Here is a 21,615-nt window from a genome sequence, read left to right on the forward strand (position 1 = left end):
CCGAAGGGCAACGCCACAAATTGAATGTGGCAGTCTTCAATACAAATCACTAGTGAGGCTTAAAAAAAACTGGGATGTGCAGGTAGGCTTCTTTGATATCCACCGTGATGAAGTCAAGCAATCAAAGATGACCAGGTGAACTCCATCCTAAATTTTTGTATTTTCTGGTTTGGGAACCGTGAACAGGTTGGAAAAGAAGCCGTGAGACCTCCCCTCAGCAGTAATTTTGCTTTCCAGTGCTACAAAGAAAAAGTTTTTTTTCTGTGTATGAAAAAACAAGAAAAAAAAAACCCACATTAAAACTCTAGTTTGTAGCTTCTGTATATCACACTGCAGAACCAGTCATTTGAGACTTCCTGAGTAAAGGTGTTCACAAAGGTCAACAGATACCACCACCACCCCACGCACCTTTACTCTGAAAAGGAATAGTCCCCAGATTGGTTGGTTACAAAAGGAACCCTTCTTGGATTTCGTAGACATCACTGGTTAGCTTGTCACCCTAAGGGGCAAGAATGTACTCCCCCCCCCCCAGTTAATGGTCCAAACAAACATCCACGCTCGAAAGGCTAGCCTTTTGATTTGCTTCGTACAGAGAAATTCTACTGATCAACACTCAAGCCATAGGATCCTTCTTAGTATTCCCAAGGCAGCTACCGCAGCGAGAAGAGTGCCTTAAAGAGGGCCTTTATCCTCTAATCTGTGGCATCTTTAAAGAACATGGATCTCATCAACTAGGACTACCGGGGTCTTATATAAAGTGGTTGTAAAGGCAGAACATTTTTTTTTTACCTTAATGCTTTCCCCCCCAGTGGAAGTATCGCCCCCTCATTTAAAACCTGTGTCCTATCTCGAGCCAGCGCTGTCCCCTTCTGAAGTGGCGAGAACTCCAGAAGAGGAGGTTCATGGTCACTCTGTGAAATACTACTGCACAGAGCAGGCAAGTATAACATGTTTATTATTTTTAAAAAACCCAAGCTTTTACAAATGCTTTAAGAAAAAGCTGGATCGACAGTCAGAGACCCATTTCTTACATGATTCCTCTTGTATAGGGTACTGGTGAGAAAAATGTTTAGGCAGCGAAAAGCCATCTTCATCGAATGAGCCCAATTAGGTATACTTAACATCTTGTAAGTTTGTGAATGCGGGTGCACTGAAAAAAGTCTTGTGAATTTTTGGCAGCCACTAAAACCCACAACCAGCGACTTTTGGGGAAGAGATTTCTGACAGAGGTAACTTAAAAGTGGTTGTAAACCTCAGTCATGACGTCTGAACAGAGCACATATCTGTAGTGTTTACTTATCTCTCTCCAAAGCTCCAAGTGTCGATTCTCTCTGGTGCTCTGTTATCAGCATGAGTCCCTTCTGAGAAGTTTTCCCAACACTTGAGATAAATTTGTGGTGGAGGAGGGAGCTCAGCACAGTTTGTCTTATCAGGACACAGCTCTGTATCCTTCCTTCACTCCTGTATGCTGTGGGAGGGAGGGGGGGGAGGGGGGCGCACGCCTTTCCTCCAGTCAGCTCTCACACACTAACTGCAGCTCTCCGCCTCTGTGATACTAATGCCCCGTACACACGGTCGGATTTTCCGATGGAAAATGTCCGATCGGAGCGTGTTATCGGAAATTCCGACTGTGTGTGGGCTCCATCGGACATTTTCCATCGGATTTTCCGACACACAAAGTTGGAGAGCAGGAGATAAAATTTTCCGACAACAAAATCCGTTGTCGGAAATTCCGATCGTGTGTACACAAATCCGACGGACAAAGTGCCACGCATGCTCAGAATAAATAAAGAGATGAAAGCTATTGGCCACTGCCCCGTTTATAGTCCCGACGTACGTGTTTTACGTCACCGCGTTTAGAACAATCGGATTTTCCGACAACTTTGTGTGACCGTGTGTATGCAAGACAAGTTTGAGCCAACATCCGTCGGAAAAAATCCTAGGATTTTGTTGTCGGAATGTCCGAACAAAGTCCGACCGTGTGTACGGGGCATAACAGATGGAGAAGGATTTTAAAATGCTTCTGCCCTTTTGAAGGGGTGTAGGGAAGAGAAGACTGCAAATAAACAAGTAAATCTTGATTAATCTATATCATCTGAGGCCAGTTACTTCACTGGGCATACAAGAGGGTTTACAACCACTTTAAGGTTAGTAAGTACCACAACTGCCAGGAAGCTGTAGTCTTCTGGGTCTGAGACAGCCCTGGACTCCAAGATTCCTCCTTGGAGGACTTCAACACACAGGATTCTTGATCCTCAGCAGCTTCCACCTCTTCCTCATCCTGAAGAATTTACTCCAATGCCGAATCATCCCTAAAATGGGAGGAGGGGAAGGCATTGTGTCCCGGGTGTTTGAAACTAGTGAGAACCCCTTGATAGCTTATCACCTAGTTCAGATATGGCTGCAGAAAATTTCTCCCTGGACACAAAGGAAGTGGGGGGTTTTTCCCTTAAAACAGTGGAAATACTGGCAAAGGCAGGCATTCAGAACTAATCCAACCCTTAAGGGAGCAATTTCAATGTGATCTTTGAAGGGGGTTATGTCCTCACTCTAATGTCTACCTTCTTTGTACTGTGTCTCAGGTACAAAAAGGTAAAATTGTCCAAATAGGGATTGGTAGGAACAAAACAGATTTTCTCTTTCCGACTATATCTAAAACTAGAAAGTTTCTGCTGAAGCTGCACCTGATGAGAATGCCACCTTCTACACACAATACCTGAAATGGTTAAACTACACCAAAAGGCTATCCTTAAAATGATTAAGATTACCATTTTGTGCAAGTCTGAATAAGGGTATACTATACCATTGTAAGCAGCCCAGTGCATGGGAGTGTATCCGTTGTAATCCACCACTGCATCCAGTGGGTCTGTAGAGAGTGCAGCCTGCAAGTACACATGCACCAGTGTTGCATGGCCACAAGCTGCAGCAAAGTGAATAGGAGTGCGTCCCTTGTAGTCCCGACACAGCACAAAGGCATCATGGTCCAGCAGAGCACCCACACAGTCTTCACAACCGGTTACAGACTACAAAAGGGGCAAAAGACACCATGTTAGTACCCAAAATCAAATGCTGCCATAAAAATAAAGAAGTTTCATCTTTGAGTGTATAAATGCTGCTTACTGCTCTGTGAAGTGTGGTTCTTCCTCTTTTATCTCCAGCATCTACAGTGGCTCCTTTCTCCAGCAGCAAGTGAACACAGTCAACATGTCCATTCATCACAGCAAGCATTAAGGGAGTTCTTTTAGGAACAAGAATAGTAGAATTAGAAATATACTCATCTTTTAAAACTTGAAAAAAAAAAACATGAGAATGAAAGTTAAGTAAATCTGGTCACTGTAGGCAGCAAACCAACTAAAAAAAACAAGCGGTTATCCTTTGGTCTGTTAAATATACAATTAAAGGCACTTTGGTATTTCTGTTCAAAAATACTTGTTGATTCCATCAGAACCTAGTGAGCTCCTACCTTCCTCTCTGTTATCAGTTACAATGTTCACAGTTAAATGAATTATAGAACTCCAGGCTATAGGAACAGGAGGTATTTTGTAGGCGACAACCCTGCTCCTTAATAGTGTACAGCAAGTGAGTATCGTCACCCTAGAAAAGGAAGTGTCCCTCAGATGAAAAAAAGAAAAAAGAAGCGTAAACACTATAGTATTCACCAAACATCTATGGATTGGTAAGCTGCAATACATTACATTTTTGTTGTTGGACACACCAACACTGAAAAATCACTGTGGGTGGCAACTATATTCTGTTCCTATTGTCTGCAGTCATAAGTAGGCCCCATACTAGCCAAAAGCTTGCAATCAAAAACAAATTACACAAACTCCTTTCCCATCTTCCCAAACACCAAATTATCCCACCTTCAGGCAAATCTAAACTTGATTCAACAAAAACCTTGTGGCCTGAAGACCGAAAATTAGGACAGTTGGGAGACGAAGAAACATCAGCTCTATTTTACAAAAATAAAATCCATTGTATAATTAAATTAAGCAATATATACTATTCGAATCCAAAGAAAACAAAGCAAAGATCTAATAAAAAGTAAAGATCAGTCAAATTGGAATGTTACCACTAACACATAACTACATACAAGGTGAAGTGTATTTACCACCTTCCAAAAGGAGAGGAGTTATTTATTTTTTGGACAAAATGTATATTTCTGTGCCTCCAAAGCCATATACCTTAGAGGTTTCCTGTAAACCGTGCCCCAGACGGAAAAAAAACCCCCACACACACACCACCACACACACACACAAAATTGACAATTTTAAATCCATCTGGACCCCATGGGTGCGATGCCACTTACCTGTCATTTTTTCTGGTACAATAATTGTTATTGTAATAAGCATAAAAATTTGAAAAAACATTCACCCACGCAGGGGGTACAGCACTATGGACTTAACAGGAAGGTGTGGGCTTGGGAAGTATGATCAAATAATTTTTTAGAAATGACCAACTGTCCACAGGGCGACCTAGTGGGATAAACCAAAAAGGTCCATGAAGGTCACTAAGGGCCATCTAACAGAGGCCCAGGTTGCAGATGTACTGGTTTACAGCAAATTGTAATGCGTGTCTTACCTGACATTTTTTAACCAGAATCATTAGCCAAGAGCTTCCCCACCCCACCCCCCTCTCAGTGGCCAGACCAGGCAGTCTACTAGAAAAGTAGAAAGAACTTACTGGCCATGTGCATCTGTTACATCAGTAATGTCCAGTCTCTCACTGCTATCAATCAGCAGGTGCAGAACATCAGTGTTTCCAGAGGCAGCTAATCGTTGGGGGGAAAAAGAAAATATAAAATTTACCAATAAACTTGAACATGTTCTGACTCCCAGACTAAGGAAGATAATTGCTACTTTAAATATTACTTTACAGGATATAAAACAGTTTGAGGTCCTAACCTGCTACATGCAATGGTGTCCATTTTTTTTTTCGGTCCTTGATGAGTGGAGAGGCCCCATGGCTCATCAGAACCTCCACACACTCTGTGAATCCCCTTTCTGTGGCGAGGTAAAGAGCAGTGCGGCCTTTGTGGTCACGTACATCCAGGTTCACCAGCGTTTCTGCTAGAGTTTTCAGGGCATCATAGTGACCATAGTAGGCCTGTAAATATGAAATCAATGAAGTTAAAAAGATCTCAAGTGCTACAACTGCACAAGTCAAAGTTAACATGAATGCATGGAAGCAATAAAGTGGTTGTAAAAACTAAAAAAAAACAAAAAACAAAAAAAAACCCTGTAAGACAAAGGCATCATGAGCTAGTATGCATCGCATACAGCTCATTATGAAATACCTTAGATCAAAGCTGTTGCAGAGTGGTTCCCACACACTGCTGTGACCGGCGACATGTTTTCCGGAGTTATTTCGGGGTTACCGGGATTTGCCGGAGCCGCGATGACGGCACCGGCCCTGAAGAAACGGCACTAGCGTGCCGTTTCTTCAGTGCGCATGCACTCATGATGTCGGTGCAAGAGTATACAAACAAATATTTTCAGTGCAAATTTTCGCCTTCCTCTGGATCAACTGTGGGTGAAGGATTGTGTACATGGTATTATATTTTCTTTTTTTTTTTTGGTTTAACTAGATAGACTTGTGTCTTTTTTCAACCTGACTAGGTAATATATCCTAAATTGTGCAAGTTTAGGAGATATTCCAGGTACCTACAGGTAAGCCTTTTTATAGGCTTACCTGTAGGTAAAAGTGGTGTAAACTAGGTTTACAACCACTTTAAAGTTATACTACAAAACAAAAAATTTAAATATGGTTATGAAAAAATAAACAGTCTTAAGACTTTCAAATGCAAAAAGTCTTGCCTAAAAAGCAAAGAGCTCAAGGTATTATTACATATGTTAGCCAGAGAACACAGCTCCATGTCCCTCTCTGAAACTAATTTCACAAAGATTAGTTGTAGGGCCAACTGAGTTCCTGTTGATGTGGAAGGCTTAAACCACTTTAGGAAGAAAGGAGGGTCTAGGATGCAACGACATTGTCCTTGTGAAAAATGAGGCACGGCTCCTTATAAAAATCATTATCTCAAGAGACATGTCTAACACGCTAGCCTTCAAAAAGGCTACATTGAAGGAGAAATACAAGGGAAATGCCATGGTCCATGAAAAAAAAAAAGGTTTTTGTCAATGGCTCCCATTGCTGTGTCAGAGCCAATGAGGAGGGAGAGAGTCAGGAGAGCAGCTGCTGCACATCGCTGGATCGAGATCAGGCTCAGGGAAGCATTAGTGGGGCTGGAGGAAGGGGAGCTGCACACAGGTTTGTTTTTTTTTTTACCTTAAAAGCATAGAATGCATGAAGGTTAAAAAAAACTTCAGCCTTTAGAATCACAAAGGCTTGAGTGTGAAATCAGAGAGACTTTTTTTTCTGGAAGGAAATTTGGTTGGGCTGTGTTTAGAATGAGGCCAAGTATTCCAGGCGAAAATAAGTGGATTTTTGAAAATGGATTACCCAACTGAACACCTGAAACATCTGAATAGTCCTGTGGACATTTGTAAAGTTGAAAGGGAGAGTATCCTTCAGAAGATGTTCTAGATACCCTGTCACTGAATGCCATGAGTTTTGTAAGAAGGCAAGTAGGGGTAGTTACAGTTCTTTTTGAATACTCTGGAAGGGGATAATTAGGCCAAATGGCAGTGTGTCAAACAAAGTTTCTGTCTCCTACTGTGAATAACAGAAAGCACTGATGTGGGGAGTAAGTGGGAATTTGCAGAAAGGCACCTTGGATGTCTACAGATGCTAGGTATTCCCCTGGTCTCAGGTAATAAAAAAAACACTGTTCTTGCCATTTCAATAGGAAACTTTGGAATTTGAAGGTAATTGGTTTAGGGACTTTAGGTCCAGGATAGGATAATTACCCCCATTGGGTTTTGCAATCGTAAATAGGTTTGAATAGAATCCTCTGAATCTGCCTTCCAGGAGGTACAGGAATGACAACTCCCTGAAACAAGAGATGGTTCAGGGCAGTCTGCATATTTGATTTTCCTTGAGCAGATTTTGGTTGGTTTGAGAGAAGAAAGCAGTGAGAGAATTTGAAACGATTTTGTACTCATTTGAAATCGCTGATTGAAACCACAGGTCTGGGACCCAGAGAAAGGCAAAAAAAGACCACCCTTCCCTCCCCCTCCCCACTCTTAGGAATGAGCGTGCCCCTTTATTGGGAAAAGGGCTTTGGGATAGACTTGGTAGATTTTGTGTTCCAAATCTTGCACTGAAAGTAAGCATTGAGGTTCTTTTTGAGAAGGTAGAAGCCCCTGAAGGGAATTCGTACAAATTTCGGCTGTGGAAGAACCACTGTTCCACTTGTGACATCTTTGATAAATTTGTCAGGTACCTCATCAAAGAGATATCCTCCTATATTGGGCATGTGTTTGAGAGGTCTTTTACAGGCAGCTTTAGCTGTCCAGGCTACATGATTCTGACCATATGGACTGAAGTTAGAGCCATTCTAAAGATTTGTATCATGACTTGTTCTAGGCCATCACCACTAAAGAACAAAACAGAGGGTAATGTTTGCAAGTGCTCTGCCAAAGCACAGTCCCGGAAGACTGGATCCTGTGGTTTGCTCACTGCCCTAGTCCAATTATATAGGGTTTGACAAATAGGAATTGCAGCAATTGTTGCAGATAGTTGTAGAGCTTAGCCTGTGATAGTAAACAGAGCCTTTAAGAGAATCCCAAACTCTCTGTCAGCAGAGTCGTTAAATGAATGGTTGAATGTATTAACATCTTCAATGGGTACACTAAAAGGTTTAAGATTGAGATTGCAGAATCTACTACCGAACAGACCACTTTTTTAAAAACCTTTTCCCCATTGAATAGAGCTTGGCAAAAATCTTTTTTAGGGTTGACCCAACTGATTTGTGAATGGGAAATGTCTTTTAGCAGGTCTCTTGGTACCCAAAAAATTAATAGTGAGGAGAGAATCAAGTGTGACAAAGGCAAGGCTTTTGTGCACAGAAAAAGCGAGCGTACCTACGCCGGCATGTAGAGTTGTGCTCAAAAGCTTGCATAGCCTGGCATTGATATTGAAAATATGACTGAGCATGCCAATTTTTTTTTTTTTTTTAAAGGAGAAGTTCACCTTTGGGAACATGTTACAATGCTTCAGCTGCTGCCCAATTCCACCCCCCCCCCCTCCCCATGACAGCAACTCTATTCCACTATGTATTTTCATTGCTATTGGCACATGGACTTATTTCCATATTGAACCTTATGGACTATTCAATTCACTGTGTGATTGTATATTGATACGTTTTCAGCATTTCATATATTTATCTATATATATATATCTATATATATATATATATAGATATATATATATATAGATATAGGTGCAGCTCATTGATAACTCATTACACTTCAGCACATAAACACGCCTGTTTATTAAAAAAAAATATTATAAATACCATTCCTTACTAGCAAGAACAAGAACACATGAGCCATTCTTTAGCAATGAACTATTTTACACGAGCTACTGTGCAAAATACACGGCAGGCCCTAAAATGTAACTCAGCTGATAAGTATTATTAGGAACAGTCAACAGGTAATAATAGTCAAAAGAGAAATATCATACTTACAGCTAAGTGCAAAGGGCTAACTGGTACAGTGCTTTCCACATCATCCAGGCAGTTAAATGACATCTCTAGGAGCTAAAGTACACAGACAGACATTTTCCATCAGGAATAAAGAGCGGAGTTGTATACCATAAATACAAGGATGATTAGCATTAGGTGATCAACAGAAGTAGTAGAGACTCACTAGTTCCAAGTTCTGTCTGTTGCCAAAAGCAGCTGCATAATGAACAGCAGCATATCCCTGTTTATCACGAAGTGAAGGGTCGGCATTGTTGTCCAGCAGGTATTCTAAGGCACTGGAAGAAAGTGAATTCATTACAGAAATACTATCAAAAAGGAATTACTATAGTGAATTGTGTACAAACAGGACACAGCTAGCTAGAGAGCTCATCAAGGAATAGGTTATGGCCAATACCATTACAACCAATCATGTGGCTTCAGAACACCTACCAACCATAAACAGGTACACATACATGTTAAAATATTTCCGAACCACATTCGCACTTATTATGCCTCGATCTTGGACCAGATTTATTACTGGTGGCACCCAACCCCTAATAAAATTTGGTCATCTATGGAGTTCCTATCCTAGCTACATAACAACCTCCTAGATATACCCTCTTACTCACCTCTGCAGGCTCCCCCCTTCCCACGATGACTACCTCACCATCTATTAAGGCTTCCCTACTAGCCTGGAAAAGGGTTACTTATGATACATCATCATCAGAACACCTTTCCCATACTCTCCTGATCCCTCTTAAAGTGCTATCTGGTCTATTGACAAACCTTAGAATCCAACACTGGAAGACACACGGGATCCATACCCTACTAGTCCTCACTTCCAACCACGCTTTGAAAACCTTCAAAGATCTCAGACGAATTTCACCTTCCAGAATCAGATACCTACAAATATTTGAGCACCACCCACTTCCTTAAGGCCTCTAAACTCCCCTCAGTGGTTACAATCCCTGAACCGCTACATCAGTTCTACACTCATCCCAAACACCCCAAGCATGGTATTTACACAATATATACAGCTCTAAGTGATAAATTGTCCTTACTCTAAAGTTACTTCCCTCTCAAAATGGGTAGAAGAACTAAATATCAATGTCACTCTTGAAATGTGGAAAAGCGCCTTTAGACTTAGTAATGTAGCTTCACACTGCTCCAACCATTGGGAATCCCATCTAAAGACCCTACACAGGTGGTACCCAACACCCTACCGCCTCTCAAAAATCAATCCGGGGAACTCCACTACTTGGACAAATTGTGGAAGTGTAGGTACCATTGTGCATCTTCTATGGTTTTGAAAATCCCCAAGCTCCTTCTGGAGACAAATATTCTCCTTGATCTCTGCAATTTCACAAGTCCCGACAACCCCAAGTCCATCACTGGCTCTACTCCACCTTGGAATAGAGAAACTTCCTACAAGTTCGAGTGTTGTTGTAATACACCTACTGCATGCAGCAAAATTGAATATCACCAGACTATGGAAAACATCAGAACACCCCCTCCATCTCCAGCATAATAGCAGACCTTAATCTTCAGTGCGAGATTGGTAGCTAGAAAAAATGTCTATGTGATCAACTTGGTTAACGCATCCAAAATGTACAGTACTAATTTGATGTGCTTCTCTTTTTTACCTCTTCTCTTTGTACTGCTGACCCAACTTATGTATAGGATTGATTGTTAGGCTGGTACTCCCCCAATCCTTGAATTTTCCCTGACCCTACCCACCTCCCCTCCCTCCACTACCCTTCCCCTCCGTCTACAGTCAATAACTAATCACACTTCTAGATCGTGTACAGTTTGCCTGATCTATATATCCTTTCTTCTGTTATTTACGCTCCTGGCGGAACTACTAATTTACTGCTACTAAAAATTGTACCAATTTGTCTCTTTTTAACCAATTCAGCTCACACCTGCTTACCCCCTATGGACCAGGCCATATTTTCACATTTCAGCTATGTGTCTATTCATGAGGCTATAACTTTGTAATTACTTATGATACAGAATTGATCCATATATCATTTTTTGGGAGACAAACAGGGCTTTCTTGAGCTCTTAAAGTCTTCCGGGAATTTTATGAATTTATTTGCATTTTAACGGGGAAAATCAAGTAAAAATTTGAAAAAAATGACAATTTCTTCAAGTTTGATCAGCAATATTTTTAACACAAGTACGGGGAAAACGTACATAATTCATTCTGCTGCTTTTTCTATTTACTGCCAACACTAAAATAAAAAAATTTGGTACAAAGCATTTTAAATTTTTTTCCAAAACAAGGTTTCTTTTGAAACTGTTAAACATGGCTTATACAGGGTGATTTACTGAAATTAATGGGTTAAATGGTAAAATTAAGGTTAAATAAGGGCATGTATAGGTTAAGGGTTAAAATTCCCTGTACACACAATAAACCCTCATCTGAGTTAGCTGCAGCCCTCTCATCTAACAAATCACTGTCTGTCAGGAAACTGAGGAGATAAGACAGCTACTGTTACTTTTGCTAAAATACACACACTGAATGGTCACTGCGATTGGCTGTCACAGAAATCATTCAACGAGAAATGCTTCTGACTGGCTCCTGATCATAGCATCAGCAGCTCCTCTTTCTACACACATTGGGTCTCACAGAGCTTATGCAAGTGAACAGCAGGGGAGATAAGAAACTGCAGGCAGTCTCCAATACCTACAAGACAAGCCTGAAGTACAGAGGAAAGGTAGGCAAATGGCTATATGAAAACCTCAAAGAAATATTGAATTAAAATATTTCTGAACACTTTTGAAATGCACCAAAAAACCCACAGCAGTAATACAGTAGTATTATAAACTTTATTATAGTAGTATTGTATGTATTTTGCAATCTCTGCATTACAACAAATAAATTTAAGGCTGGGTTCACATCGGTGTAATGTGCTTTAGATGCCTTTCCACTGCACCCTATATAATGTGCATTTTGAAAGCCCATGTAAAATACAAACCAGCAGGATTTTTTTTTTAAATGCACCCCACCTAAAGCTCCTGTAAATCGCACAGGTATTAACAGGGCCTTACTGAAAAAAAATATACTGGCTCGCCTGTTAACCACTTGCTTACTTGGCACTTAAACCCCCATCCTGCTCAGACCAATTTTCAGTTTTTAGCGCTGTCACTCTTTGAATGACAACTGCGCAGTCATGCAACACTGTACCCAAATGGAATTATTTTTTTCCCACAAATAGAGCTTTCTTTTGGTGGTATTTGATCATTGCTGTTTTTTTTTGTTTTTTTTTAAACAAAAAAATAAAGACCAAGAATTTTGGAAAAAAAAACAAACACTTTTAGATTTTTGTTATAAATTTTGCAAATGGGTAATTTTTCTCCTTCATTGATGTACGCTGATGATGCTGCACTGATAAGGCGGCACTGTTGGGCACTGATAGGTGGCACTGAAGGGCACCCCTGACACTGATGAGGCACTGATTGGCACCACTGGTGGGGATTGATAGGTGGCACTGATATGCACTGGCAGGTGGCACTGGCAGGCGGCACCACCTCTTCCTCTTCGGGACCGATGTCCCTTTCACAGAAGATAGTTTTTTTTCTCCTCATGTGGTCAGAGTGAGAAAAAAAAAAAAAAAATACCGATCTTCTGTTTACATCACGTGATCAGCTGTCATTGGTTAACAGCTGATCACCGACTCGGTGATCACAGAGCGCGCTTCGCGCACCCCACAGGAGGCACACGGGGAGCGTGCAAAGGGCAGAACGTCATATGACGGCCTAGTGGCAATGTAGGTCTGCTCTGTAGTCGTCATTCAGCTATAGAGTGGACGGGAAGGAGTTAAAGGGATTGCAAACTCTATATTTTAATAAACAAGAGTATCAGGGCTGCCCTGTAAAATTCCACAGCACAGAGCAGGCAAGTATAAAATAGAGTCCACCGCTGCCGCTCCAGGCTCCTTCTCTTCTTGGTGTGCCACCATAGAGAGTCGCTTCCTATAGTGGCACACCTGCAAGCTTGATCCCAAACCATGCTGGCTCCTGCACCTATAAACACAGACAGTGCAGCTCGGCCCCTCTGCTAATGGCTCCCGCTGCTCTCAGCCAAGCCTGTGAGAACAAGGAGAAGAAAGAGCCGCTACAGACGGGCGCACAATGCTGGATCAAGAGAGGGCTAAATATAAGAATGGGGGGGGGGGGATGTGAGGGGCCATATTGGTACCTAAACATTTTTTACCTTCATGCAAAATGTTTAGAATTTAGAAGCACTTTAAGCAAACACCTACATGAAAGCCTCCTTTTCCAGTGAAGCTTTCTCATCTTCTTCCTCTGACTCCTTTCTTGTGACAGAGTTAGATTCCATTGATCTGAAGGAGAAAAAGAAAAAAAAAAAACACAAGTCGTTCAGAACCTAAAACATGGGTTATACTGTTGTTCATTTGAGATACATAATCAATTCCTAATTTGAGTTTATATGATATTTCCCACCTCATCCAGTAATATAGAAATCCAAGCTTACGCAAAATATTTAAAAATCACACATAAGGACGTTTTGTCACTCCAGTAAGAAAGAAAATTATAATGTAATCATGAGTAACCAGGTGACTGGACACTGGCAAAAGCTTTGTTGGTAACCGGGACCCATATAACCCTACCCACTCTGAGGCTTTAGTTTTTTGTTTTTTTTAGCAAGCAGTAAGGAGCTCACAGAGGAAAAGCGGAGGGACTTGTATACCAAAATATTAAATTTACAGGTACATTAAAATTCCTGTCATCTTAATCATACAGTACAAGATGCAAGAACTAATTGCTTAGACTGTGGGATGCCTTCAAACAATAAATCGAGGGGTGAGAAACAAAAACAGCCAAAAAACTGCAGCACCAGGCCTGCAGGAAGAACAAGAAACATCAACAGACCCAATTAAACAGTTGACAACAGCAGCACGGATCAGCAGAGCCAACTATTAAAAAAACAATTTTGAAAACATGAACAGAAAAATAGGCAGTGCAACTCTTGAGAAGAACCGATGCAAGATGCTGTAAGGAAACCAAGAACCCCATTTTCAGAAGGTGATAAATAGCCCCAGGGAAGCAATGTTTGGCTTACAGGATGCTTTATCACCATAAAGCATAAGAAAAGGAGGAGTAAACCAGAAAGAATACAGGGGAAGCCAAGGCAGAACTATGGGTGTTAGGGTTAACAGACAAGGTGGTTCCTTTCAGGGCAATAACCTCTTTGAACACAAGGGAGGGCTCTGTGTGGCAATGGCACCTGAGAAGGCACAGAAAATTGCAAATCGCAACATCCTGCAAAATGGATTGCCCAAGTAGTGCAAAGCCAAGGTTTTAGGAAGATACACAAGACTTAACCAAGAGCTGCCAGGTACTAGGGTTGCGCGTTTTGCGATCCCAAACAGAATAAGTTACAGCATGAGAAATGAGAACAAGTTCTAGGATGGAGTTCCTCATCACCACACTAGGCAAGAACTACCTTCTGTAAAGGATAACCAAGTGTGGGGGGAGTGATCTTTGTGTTCCCCGAGAAAAGAGGCATCCAACCCAGAGGCTGGAAAATGCCCTACTGGTAAATATCAGGGAATTAAGAGATGGTGAATTTTTCTGGGCGAGAGTCAGAGTTGTCATATAATGAAAATAAAAATGTATTGCAAGATCGGCAGGCAAGTAACTACAGACAGCATGTGGAAGGGAAACACATTAAGAGGAGCTACAACTAAAAACAAAAGGCAATTCACCTTCTATGGTCATGCCCAGTAATACAGGAGTATTGGTCTCAAGTAGTAAAATTCATCCATGATGAAATGGGATCCCCTCTGACACTGTGCCCCAAGCAATGCATACTGGGGATCTTCCCAGACCCTGATTTAGATAAATTTCATAAAATATTCCTCCAGGAGTCACTTTTCATGGCCAGATTGCTGATAGCCAGGACATGGCTGCAGCCCATACCCCCGACACTCCAGGAGTGGATATATGTCATTAATAAAGTATTGCCATATAAGAAGGAAATATATGCTCACAGGGGCTGCCCCGCCAAGTATGGCAAAATATGGGACAATTGGTTAGGTAACGCCTCTACATGCAATGCAATACCTGATCGACATGTCTGATGCTATGTGAATCTTGAATGACATTAAATATTATAGACTAAGAATGTGAGACAATGCTGTATATATACTGTAACTGTCGCATGTCTGGTACAATATAACACTTATGCACTCTCTACCTGATACCTTCTCTGTATGGACCCTTTCAATGTATGCTAAACGCAGTGCAAATGTATTGGTTGTATATGTACACTGTATATAATCTACTCTTCTAATAAAAACACCATGTTTATTGTAAAAAAAAAACAAAAGGCAAAACAATCTTTACAGTACTAGGTGAGTAAAAGATGTCGCCCAATTCCAAGGTCAGTTTGTTTAAAGTGTAAGTTCACCTTTACAGAAAAATCTGTAAGGTGAACTTGCACAGGACCCTCTCCTCACCCCCCCCCCCCCTCCCAGTCCTGCTGACCTGGATCGCAGCGATCTCCCGTTCTGAGCCCTGCTATAGCCACGTCATGGGTCCGGGGCTTTGAAATTCCCCTCGGCTTTCACTCCTCTTAGCCGCTGACAGGACGGGCTACGTGGGTTCTGATTAGACTACGCTGACCAATTAGAATGCTCCTAAATGTACCTGATGGGGTGGGGTACGTTTTGGAGATTAAGCTGCAGGGATTTCTAAGCCCCGGACTCACGAACCCGGTGAACTTATCCTTTAAGGAATAAAGGGCCTACCAAATCTCTGAAAGAATGTGATGGTTGTAGGCCTGGGTAGAAAAACTGGATGTTTGCACTCATCATGAAATTATTTTCTCTGAGTTTAAGGCCTCATGCACACTGGACATTTTTACAGCTGCTGTTTTTGTTTTAGACACTTTTTTCTGCAGCCAATAAACTCTTCAGCATGTTACCCTATGTGTCCATGCACATATAGGCTGTTAACAGCAGTTTTTGGCAGCAGTGTTTTCTGGCTGGAAACGCCCCAGCCCCCCCCACCGCAGCTAGTCTGTGTTTATCAGCGTTTGAGCCATAAGCTTTTGTGGGAGTATAATTTTGTTAAAAACAAAGCTAAAAAATGCTAGTGTTAAAAAAAACACTACTGCAAAAGTACTTAACATCCAGTGAGCATGAGGCCTAATGAGTGGGTAGATGGGTTTGATACTGCCACCTTCTAAATCAGGATGCTAGGTGAAACTTAAAACTAAAAGCACGCCTAAGGGGCGATGCTCTGGTGACGACCAAACCCACCTTCTGCAGTACAAGACAAGAACACCAAAAACATTGAAAAAAAGGACTGGTCGGGTGCGGTGTCCTCCAATGAACTCAGAGAAAAGGATTTCACAGGGAAGTACAGAAATCAAAATGTTCTCTATTGTTATTTGAAGGTTATAACTTTACTTCTTCACGAATTGGACATACCCCAGGCAGAACACAAACTGCTGCCTTCAAAACCTTTTCGTCAAAGCTGCCATCTGCTGAGGCAGCTACGTTTACTTTAAAAACAAGCTGAGAGAGGTGTGGACTGGTGATCAAGCAGCTGCCTTGCAAACCTGAACAAAAGCAGAATTATGAAGAGCCCAGGACGTGCTAGGCGCTCTGGTGGAATGTAGTAATTGGGAACCAAGCCAGTGGCTCGAAAGAGCGTAGGTCTGGATCACCATTCCACAAATCCAACAGGAAATAGTAGAAGACAAGGCAGCAGGACCCCGTCCAGGACTCTCCGAAATGATGAACTGAGATTCAGACTTCTGAATAAAGCCGTGGCCGACAGAGGAGCTAATGGCTCTGACCACATCAGGGAAAAGGAGAGTCGCTGCACTTGGCTGAGAGGGATGTGGACAAAAAGAAGGTAAGACAATATATCATTGTTGAGATGAAAGGCCAACACTATGTTGGCAAACAGACAGCCCGGAATGAAGAACCACATTGTCCCAATACTATACCAGAAGGGTTGGCTACAGGAAAGAGCCATAAGCCCAGACACTCAACAGACTGAAGAGATAGCTACCAAAAAAAGGGCCACCTTGCACTAAAGCCGAAAGAGGTATAGCGGAGCCAAAAGGATGCTGAAAAAGAGCGGCCATGCCAGAGACCCAGCCTTTAACCGTACTAAGGGCTCCCTTGATCCATGCTCCCTTGAAGGAAGGCCAGATTGTGGGCAAGTACCCCAAGAGACTTGCAATAAGCAAAGCAGGCCCTCCAGTTAATAGAATAGATAAATGGAGAAGGTGGTGTCCAAGCCCTAAGCATTAAAATAACAGCTGGGAACAAGGCCCTAGCCCTTCAGCACTCTGGCTCTCAGTCAAGTCATTAAAGCCAATGACTAAGGAGGGTGGAAGATCTGAGCTAGCGATAGAAGATCCAGGCAGATTTGAAGATGCCAAGTTGCGTCTGCGACCAGCTGAACCTGACCATTGAACCAAGCCCTACATAGCAAATCTAGATGGAAAGGAATGCTTTCCCACTCTATATGTGGAAGCAGCCGAAGATGGCACTTAGAGAATACTGATGGCAACTCAGATTTCTGTTTTTTGATGTTTTTTTGACTGATCAATACGCAGCACATGTTTACACGTTCCACAGGCACACTGAAAAAAAACAATGGGCTGCATTTAGGTCAGTACGAAAAAAAAAGCAAAAAAAAGCCTGTGTGCCTGAAAACTGAGTATTTTCAGGCAGCAGTGTGCAAAAGGCCCAATAAGTTGAAAAAAAGAAGGGAAAAGATGGAGTTGAGCAGAGATTGAATGGGCAAGGGTATAGACAACCCTAATTTTGGCAAGGGATGTTGCTGATTCAAGAATGACCTGTGATGCCTAGGCATTAAAGTTTACTAGAGAACACAAGTGCTTCAGTCCATAAATGATACGACACACAAATTCGCCACTCTCCTGGACTGCCCCCTCTAAACAATGTAATGCTAAATATAGCGTAAAAGAGATAAAATGTTACCTGGACTGTTCTGTCTGGGTTGAAGCCTTAGAAACCGTATTGGAAACCCTACAAAAACAAAAAAAAAGTGACATGCTACACACAGTCTCTGTAAACACCAAAAATAAAATACAACCTCCAGAGTGAGCAGGAAAAAGCTTTTCAGCAATGTGGAAAAGATCCACACATTGCTGAGCCATCACAGAGAAATTATACACTCAAAATTCGCTTTTACACCATATTCAGATTCAAAGAGTAACCAAGCACAAATAAAAACATATACGGTATCCAATCACTGGATGTGGTGGTTGCATTAGTTCTTTTTTTTTAAGCCTTTATTACTTTATTTTCATTTGGTGACTGGCCAATAACACACATCCTGTATTAGGGTGGCTAAATTCACTCCACTGCATCTGTGGCCAATAACACACATCCTGTATTAGGGTGGCTAAATTCACTCCACTGCATCAGTGGACAGAGTAGTGTTAGATTTAGATGGACTTTACCTAAGTGACTAACAGTCAATATAACCTGAAGCCAAACTGTAACTAACCTCTATTAACAAATTGAAGACCAGGCCTTTTCTGGAACTTTTTGTTTAAAAGTTTAAATCAGTATTTGATAGAAAATTACTTGGGACCCCAAACATTATATATTGTTTTTTAGCAGAAACCCTAGAGAATAAAATGGCAATTGTCGCAATATTTTATGTTAGACGGTATTTGTGCAACGGTCTTTCAAATGCAACTTTTCTGAAAAAAACACACTTTAATTTAAACAACAAAAACAAAAACACACAATATTTACCCCATTTTTTGTACAATGTGAAAGATGATGCAACGCCAAGTAAATAGATACCCAACATTACATGCTTTAAAATTGCACATGCTCGTGGAATGGCGACAAACTACAGTACTTAAAAATCTCCATAGGCTTAACTTTTTTTTTTTTTAACAGGTTATCTGCTTAGAGTTACAGAGGTCTTAACCACTTCAGCACCGGAAGGATTTACCCCCTTCCTGACCAGAGCACTTTTTGCGATTCGGCACTGCGTCACTTTAACTGACAATTGCACGGTCCTACGACGTGGCTCCGAAACAAAATTGAAGTCCTTTTTTCCCACAAATAGAGCTTTCTTTTGGTGGTATTTGATCACCTCTGTGATTTTTATTTTTTGCGCTATAAACAAAATAAGAGCGACAGAAGCTGTACAAATATGTGATCAATCAAATTTTATTAACAGCTTTGTAGTGCAAGGATCTATCTGAATCAATACAAACATAAATGGGCTGTTTAGACATGCCCTCCTACTACATTGTTGATAAGCATTCTTAAGCAGCAGATGAATAGTGGCAGAGACTGAGACACTTTTCTTCAAAAAGACCGGCTGTGCAGCAATCATGCAAAAGTGTGGTGCCAAGCAAGATACAAAGCAAAGGTCCCGGCAGTCTGAGACACACACTTTCACCATTCAGGTAAACAAGCTAATAAACACGTATTAAAAACAGGTACTCACCTCCTGTAGGTATCTGAAGCAGCAGCATAGTGTAGGGGAGTGCAGCCTTTATAGTCTGCCACATTAATACTAGCGCCAGCATTCACCAGAGTCATTGTGCACTGGTAGCTGCCATTAGCAGCGGCATAGTGCAGCGGAGTCCTAGAATATAAAGGTATATCGTGTTGAAAAAAGGTCTTCCTTGCATGAGTACACTTTAAGCAGAAATAAAGTCCCATTGTAGAAAAAAAAAAAAAACGCAAGCAGGTAGGCTGTTTTTGCAGGTCTCTTCTACAATAAAATGCCTCCAATTGCCTGCTCGCTGTCTCCTCCTGCACTGTAAACTAAGCTACACATGCACATCTCAGCTTATAGTGCCGGGCTCCAAATGGAAGGATGACAGCCTCCTTCACATGTGCAGGAGTGAGGTCATCCCCTGCCGGCCAATGAAGAGGCCTGAAGACCAGCACTCAGAAGATGCTGGTGCCAGACCATTGGACAGGCAAGTAAGAAGACTTTAGTCCAGCTTTGACGGTGCTTAAACACAAATTGAACAGGTATATAAAAGGTGACCCTAAAAAATAGCAACATACTGTAATTCCAACCTATTCTGGTTCTGAAGTTGGAGAATAATTGGTGCAGGCAATGTTGGCACTAGATAGTCAGAAAAGTGTATTGAGAGGATTGGAAAATATTTCTCAATGCTCTATTCATCTCTGCCAACAAAGATGAGTATCTGACACTCCAGTACTGCTGCCTTATAGGGTGCAGTGTGAAAAAACAAACAAACAATATAACAAAAGCAGTCAAAATTCCTTCACCTTAAATTAACCACTTCAATAATGAGCACTTTCCCGCCTTCCTGCCCAGACCAATTTTCAGCTTTTAGCGCTGTTGCATTTTGAATGATAATTGCACGGTCATGCAACACTGAACCCAAACCACATTTTTTATCACTTTTTCCCACAAATAGAGTGTTCTTTTGGTGGTATTTGATCACCACTGGGGTTTTTGTTTTTGGTGCTACAAATAAAAATACTTTTCTTTGTTTCTGTTCCAAAACGTAAATAAGGAAGTTTTCTCCTGCACTGACTGGCACTGATGAAGCAGTACCGATTGCCACTTTTGAGGTGGCACTGATGATGAGGCACTTATATGCGGCACTGATAGATGGCACTGTTAGGCAGCACTGAGTGCCATCCCTATTGGGCATTGATTGGCATACCTGGTGGTCCGGGGGGCTGCACTGATAATAAGCACAGCAGAGCAGCCAATTGGCTCTCTTCTACTTGCGTCTGTCCGTGCGAGTGTAGGAAAAGCCGATAAACGGCTCTTCCTATTTACACTGATCAGCTGTGATGATTGGACACAGCTGATCACGTGGTAAAGAGCCTACACCAGAGGCTCTTTACAAGATCAGAGACACACCACCGATCACATCACTGCGCCCCCCCCCCCCCCCCCCCACTGGCTTGTTATCCTACTGGACACAGACAGCACAGGACAGCACCCCAACTTCAGAGTGCCACTGCAAGAACCTTGTGGCCGAAAGTCACACCAGCAGAAGATTTGATGTTCACTTGGTGGAACTTTGAAAAGATATGCAAAGAAGATCAGGTGGTGCACCTTACAAAGCTGGGCAACAGATGCTAGATGCCCAAGGAACTCCCACCAATCTGGTGAAGTGAACACATAGGAGTGCTGGAGGTGTTTTTACTTTTAAGGCGATTTGCAGTGTGGTACCAAGATACAATGAGGTCAATTAACTAAAGGATTCCGCATGCGATATGAGGGTGCGCCACGAGATAAGGGAGTCAATTCATCAAAGTAAATGATCAAATGTGACCTAAATACTGCTAAAGTAATTTCAATAAAGAACACACACATCTGTTATAGATCACCTGGTAGTAGGCAGTCGATTTTAGCAATGTACAAAAAAAAAAAATAATGAGGGGAATTCTGCAATGGCCAGTAAGATAAAAAGTATACATAGTATCAGTGTGGAAATGTTCTGCCCTGAGGAATGAAAATAACATTGTAACATTTACCCAGAAGGAGATTGTTCTATGAATTAAACCACACTAGAATGTTTTCACAGTTTCATAATATTTCTGTGTGCATTTATTTACAGAACTATCTTCCTCTGGTGCAGTTTTAGCATGTAAAAAAAAAAAGTGAAAAAATATATGCTACATTTAAATGAGAAATCACAAAACAAGCCTTTAACACATATGGTAAAGAACACATGTTTTTTAGTGAATTGACTACTTTTGGGACAAATACTGCATGAGTTATTTTAACTCAAAAATTCAGACAGTATTTACCGCTTAGTGAATTGACCCCATAGTCTTCATTGAGATGGCAGACTAATACCATGTTGGGAAGGAAGGATGGCCTTGGGTGCAAGACTACCTTGTCCTTGTGAAGAATGAGGAATGGCTCCTTACAAGAGAGGGCTGCTAGCTCAGGCATGCAGAAGGGCTTCTCTTTGATTTTAAGACCCAAGCATGAATTCTGAGAGAAAGTAGTTTGTTCACTGGAAGGAAGAATTTTTGCTTGCACTG

At 41.6% G+C, this 21,615-nt stretch overlaps 1 protein-coding gene across 3 annotated transcripts in view; it reads right to left on the reverse strand.

Annotated features, from left to right (window-relative positions):
- Window positions 1–21,615, reverse strand: part of ANKRD52 (ankyrin repeat domain 52) — a 127,543-nt gene that overhangs the window by 20,733 nt on the left and 85,195 nt on the right. For all 3 annotated transcript variants that reach the window (XM_073613999.1, XM_073613998.1, XM_073613997.1), the window contains exons 14-22: window positions 19,073–19,213; window positions 17,578–17,625; window positions 12,853–12,933; window positions 8,769–8,880; window positions 8,588–8,659; window positions 4,905–5,106; window positions 4,684–4,771; window positions 3,121–3,238; window positions 2,804–3,023 (exon numbers count right to left, since the gene is read on the reverse strand). In XM_073613999.1, coding sequence (XP_073470100.1) covers window positions 2,804–3,023; window positions 3,121–3,238; window positions 4,684–4,771; window positions 4,905–5,106; window positions 8,588–8,659; window positions 8,769–8,880; window positions 12,853–12,933; window positions 17,578–17,625; window positions 19,073–19,213 — 1,082 coding nt within the window. The remainder of the gene's footprint in view (window positions 1–2,803; window positions 3,024–3,120; window positions 3,239–4,683; window positions 4,772–4,904; window positions 5,107–8,587; window positions 8,660–8,768; window positions 8,881–12,852; window positions 12,934–17,577; window positions 17,626–19,072; window positions 19,214–21,615) is intronic.

Source organism: Aquarana catesbeiana, linkage group LG02 (genome assembly GCF_042186555.1).
Source record: "Aquarana catesbeiana isolate 2022-GZ linkage group LG02, ASM4218655v1, whole genome shotgun sequence".
Classification (NCBI taxonomy): Eukaryota; Metazoa; Chordata; class Amphibia; order Anura; family Ranidae; genus Aquarana; species Aquarana catesbeiana.